At 40.4% G+C, this 3692-nt stretch overlaps 1 protein-coding gene across 3 annotated transcripts in view; it reads left to right on the top strand.

The window, feature by feature from the left end:
• cdk14 (cyclin dependent kinase 14) overlaps positions 1-3692 on the top strand; it is a 224408-nt gene that overhangs the window by 177098 nt on the left and 43618 nt on the right. For all 3 annotated transcript variants that reach the window (XM_014010472.1, XM_014010474.1, XM_014010473.1), the window contains one exon: positions 917-1067. In XM_014010472.1, coding sequence (XP_013865926.1) covers positions 917-1032 — 116 coding nt within the window. In that variant the 3' untranslated portion in view covers positions 1033-1067. The remainder of the gene's footprint in view (positions 1-916; positions 1068-3692) is intronic.

The raw sequence follows: 3692 nt of genomic DNA, 5'->3' as shown, positions 1-3692 counted from the left end.
CGATCCAGACCAGCATGATGGATCAGATCCGGACCAACATGATGGATCAGATCCAGACCAGCATGATGGATCAGATCCAGACCAACATGAAGGATCAGATCCAGATCAGATCCAGATCAGATCCAGACAAGCATGATGGATCAGATGCAGATCAGATCCAGATCCGATCCAGACCAGCATGATGGATCAGATCCGGACCAACATGATGGATCAGATCCAGACCAGCATGATGGATCAGATCCAGACCAACATGAAGGATCAGATCCAGACCAGCATGATGGATCAGATCCAGACCAGCATGATGGATCAGATCCAGATCAGATCCAGACCAACATGATGGATCAGATCCAGACCAACACAATGGATTAGATCCAGACAATCATGATGGATCAGATCCAGATCAGATCCAGATCAGATCCAGACCAGCATGATGGATCAGATCCAGATCAGATCCAGATCAGATCCAGACCATCATGATGGATCAGATCCAGACCAACATGATGGATCAGATCCAGACCAACATGATGGATTAGATCCAGACAAACATGATGGACCTGATCCAGAACATATCCAGACCAACATGTCTGGATCAGTTTCTGCACCCCCAACCCATCCATTACTTGAACTAATTATTTTTTTCCTGGGTCACTGAGTACCAAAATAATCATCAGTTTTAATTTATGTGCTAAACCACAGGAATGATCCTTTAAAATGTAAATAAGTTATAATGAAGTGAATTTTTGTTAGTATTTCCTGAATGATTCAATAAATTACATGCAATGGTTCATGAGATGTTTTGCTAACAGAAAGATAMTTGCCATCTGTCGGTGGGTGAATGTTCAGCTGCAGTGTCTCTACCTTTAAAAACCTCCAGTGAAAACGTTCCTGCTGTCACAGCTGTAATGTTCTCCTGCAGTGTCTTCTATCTTCACCGTACCAAATGTCAAGCTGCAGACAGAGAGCGGCGACAGCATCCAGGTGTGTTCACGAAAGAACAGCCAGGGAAAGGCTTCATCTGGGAGCAAACACTGACCTGAGGCGGCATCCTGCGCACGACTGCCTGACAGGTATGTGCTCATTAACATGAGAGCTGCTGCACACAAACATGGAGCAGGAAGCAGCAAACGGCCTGAAATCTTTACGTTTACTTGATRGTAATGTTTTACCCAAAAACAGAGCAGCATGTTCCAGATTTAATGTGAAATGTGTCAAAACAACAGATGCTGAGTTGAAGACTAAAGCTTGGTAACAGGTGAGATTTGTGGGATTTCCTGTGTTCTGAAGCTAAAAACACTCTCGTGCTGCAGAGMTGGATCTGAGGAAGAACCTTTGTTCTGAGCTGCAGTCAGAAACAGAACCAGATCACAAAGGTGGGAATGTTCAATCAGACAGAAGGTTGACAACTATTACTTCAAATATTCGTCTTGTATTTAAGTTCCTTTACTTCATAATGAACATGCAAATCATTTGATAGCTGATAAAATGAGCAGGTGAAACAGTCTATTTGTCAAAATCAGAGCTGAAGAAGTGTGTTTTTTTAATAAATTTACCTTTATCATCTTAATTAGATTGTTTTAGACATTTTCATATTAATATCAAGACAATTCCAAATACTTGTTCCCTGAATTACAGCAGCGCGCCTTCAGACTGGTCTGAAATGGAGGTTTTACAAAAATCTCTATTCCCTTAAGGTTATAGTGACTCTCTTTTAGCACATTTTAATAGAATATTAGAAGGTAATATTTTTATGAGCTTTATACATGTTTTGTAAAATACTAAAAATAATCAAATCATAAAATTTTAATAATTTAAATCGATGAAATAATGTATTTTTTTGGGTGTCCATAGCACTTTCTACTAATAATTCTTATAGCTCTTTTTGTAAAATAAAAATAGGATTTGAAAATGTCTTGTAAGCTCTTCCCTAAACTTCAATACAATTACTTAAAAATGGAACAGTGGTTGTGTTATACTACAGACATTTATCATTTAATAACTCTTTTACTTTATACAGCAATTGATTTGCTATTTTTATTCTTAAATAATTTATATGAGATTTTCATGTCAGCTTTTAATCAATGACGACACCCAAAAACTGATGAAAATATAGTTGGGATTTCTACTATAGAATTTCACATAAGTGTATATTAGGTTTTTCACGTGTGTATTTAAAGTATGAATTGCACATAGTGTGAAAATGTCACATGGGTGGTAAGAGTCACGTGAGCAGCTGGTATTAATAAARGCCAGATAAACTCTGACAGATTCTAGTAGAATCTGAAACGTTTTCCAAACTGCTGGTGTTTCCCTCTGAAGTAAACAACTCTAATAAAATAAAAACCATGGAGAACAGATGACAATAAGTTCAACTTTTCCAGTTTGAGGCAGAGTTTCACTCCAACAATCGAGCCATGATGGATTCTGGGCTGGATAACAAATCCACAGATCATCTTCAGTATTTAATGAGTTCAGATTTGTGTTCCTGTTTCTGAATTGATGTGATGTTTTTGTCCTCTCTGGTGTTGACTGGTGCAGGCATGGTAGGACCAGGTGGTGGGATGAGACCGATCACAGGTGTGTTTGGTCAGTGAMGCAGCAGCTCTGCAGTTTCTGGCAGAATTCATCGTCTGGTCTTGAAACTCATCTTCCAGCGTCTTCACAGAACACACGAAGCAGGCCATGTGGCTTTTATAGGAACTTGGCCTGAAATGATGCTGCAGATCTTTGATGTAGAAAACTGGCTGTTCCTCTCCCTGGTTCTGTTCACAAACCACTTCCATGTATTTACTGTTGCCAGGCTTTCCAGAAATTCCTGCAGAGTTGTCAACGACGGCTAAGAGGTTTTARTGCAGCGGTACTGAGCACAAGTAAACACCACGGAAGGAAAACGTTATTTAAAAATATATATTTTTGACCTTTAAAAACACAAAATCAGCTATAGTTCAGCCACTTTTCCTGATACTGAGCTAGAATCTGATGTTATCCCCGACCCATTCTCTTCACTCAACTCATTGTTCTACATCTCTGCCTACTTCCTTTGTCTGTTAGCAAAATATTTCATTAACCACCYGACAGATTTCAATGAAAAGTGCTGTGTTGTAAATGTGGCAGGTTTATGGTAATGTGCTTATTAAAGGTTTATCTCTTGGTTCTGACGTGGTGACTCGGGTCAGGAGGTGTGTTTGGTCTGCACGGCTCAGGACTGAGTGGGAGAGCGGGGGGCAGTCCCTTTCTTTTACGCTTCAGATAAAGTCCTGCTATTTGCATGAAATCAGAGGTGAGAGGCCAGGCGTGGGAATAATGGCTGGGTTAATGATGGATGTGCAGCCCGACCGGACCAGGACCCAGACCCATGGACCAGATAATACGTGTAATCACTGACAGGTGCATCGACTCTACAACACACATCATTTGTTGTTGCTTCTACAAAATATATATCTAATGGTCGCTGTCTGTTTGTGTGTGTGTGTGTGTGTGTGTGTGTGTGTGTGTGTGTGTGTGTGTGTGTTTGAGACTGAACTGTCGGCATGCATGCAGATCTTGTTGAAAGCCAAAAATCACAGCTCTAGCTAATCTGCCATCCCAATTGACAGATACAACAGAAATTGACTGACGGGTCTCTCTCTGTGTGTGTGTGTGTGTGTGTGTGTGTGTGTGTGTGTGTGTGTGTGTGTGTGTGTGTGTGTGTGTGT

This window comes from Austrofundulus limnaeus, unplaced genomic scaffold (assembly GCF_001266775.1).
Source record: "Austrofundulus limnaeus strain Quisiro unplaced genomic scaffold, Austrofundulus_limnaeus-1.0 Scaffold69, whole genome shotgun sequence".
Classification (NCBI taxonomy): domain Eukaryota; kingdom Metazoa; phylum Chordata; class Actinopteri; order Cyprinodontiformes; family Rivulidae; genus Austrofundulus; species Austrofundulus limnaeus.
Note: the sequence above shows the minus strand (reverse complement) of the source record. Positions and strands in the feature narration are given on the sequence as shown.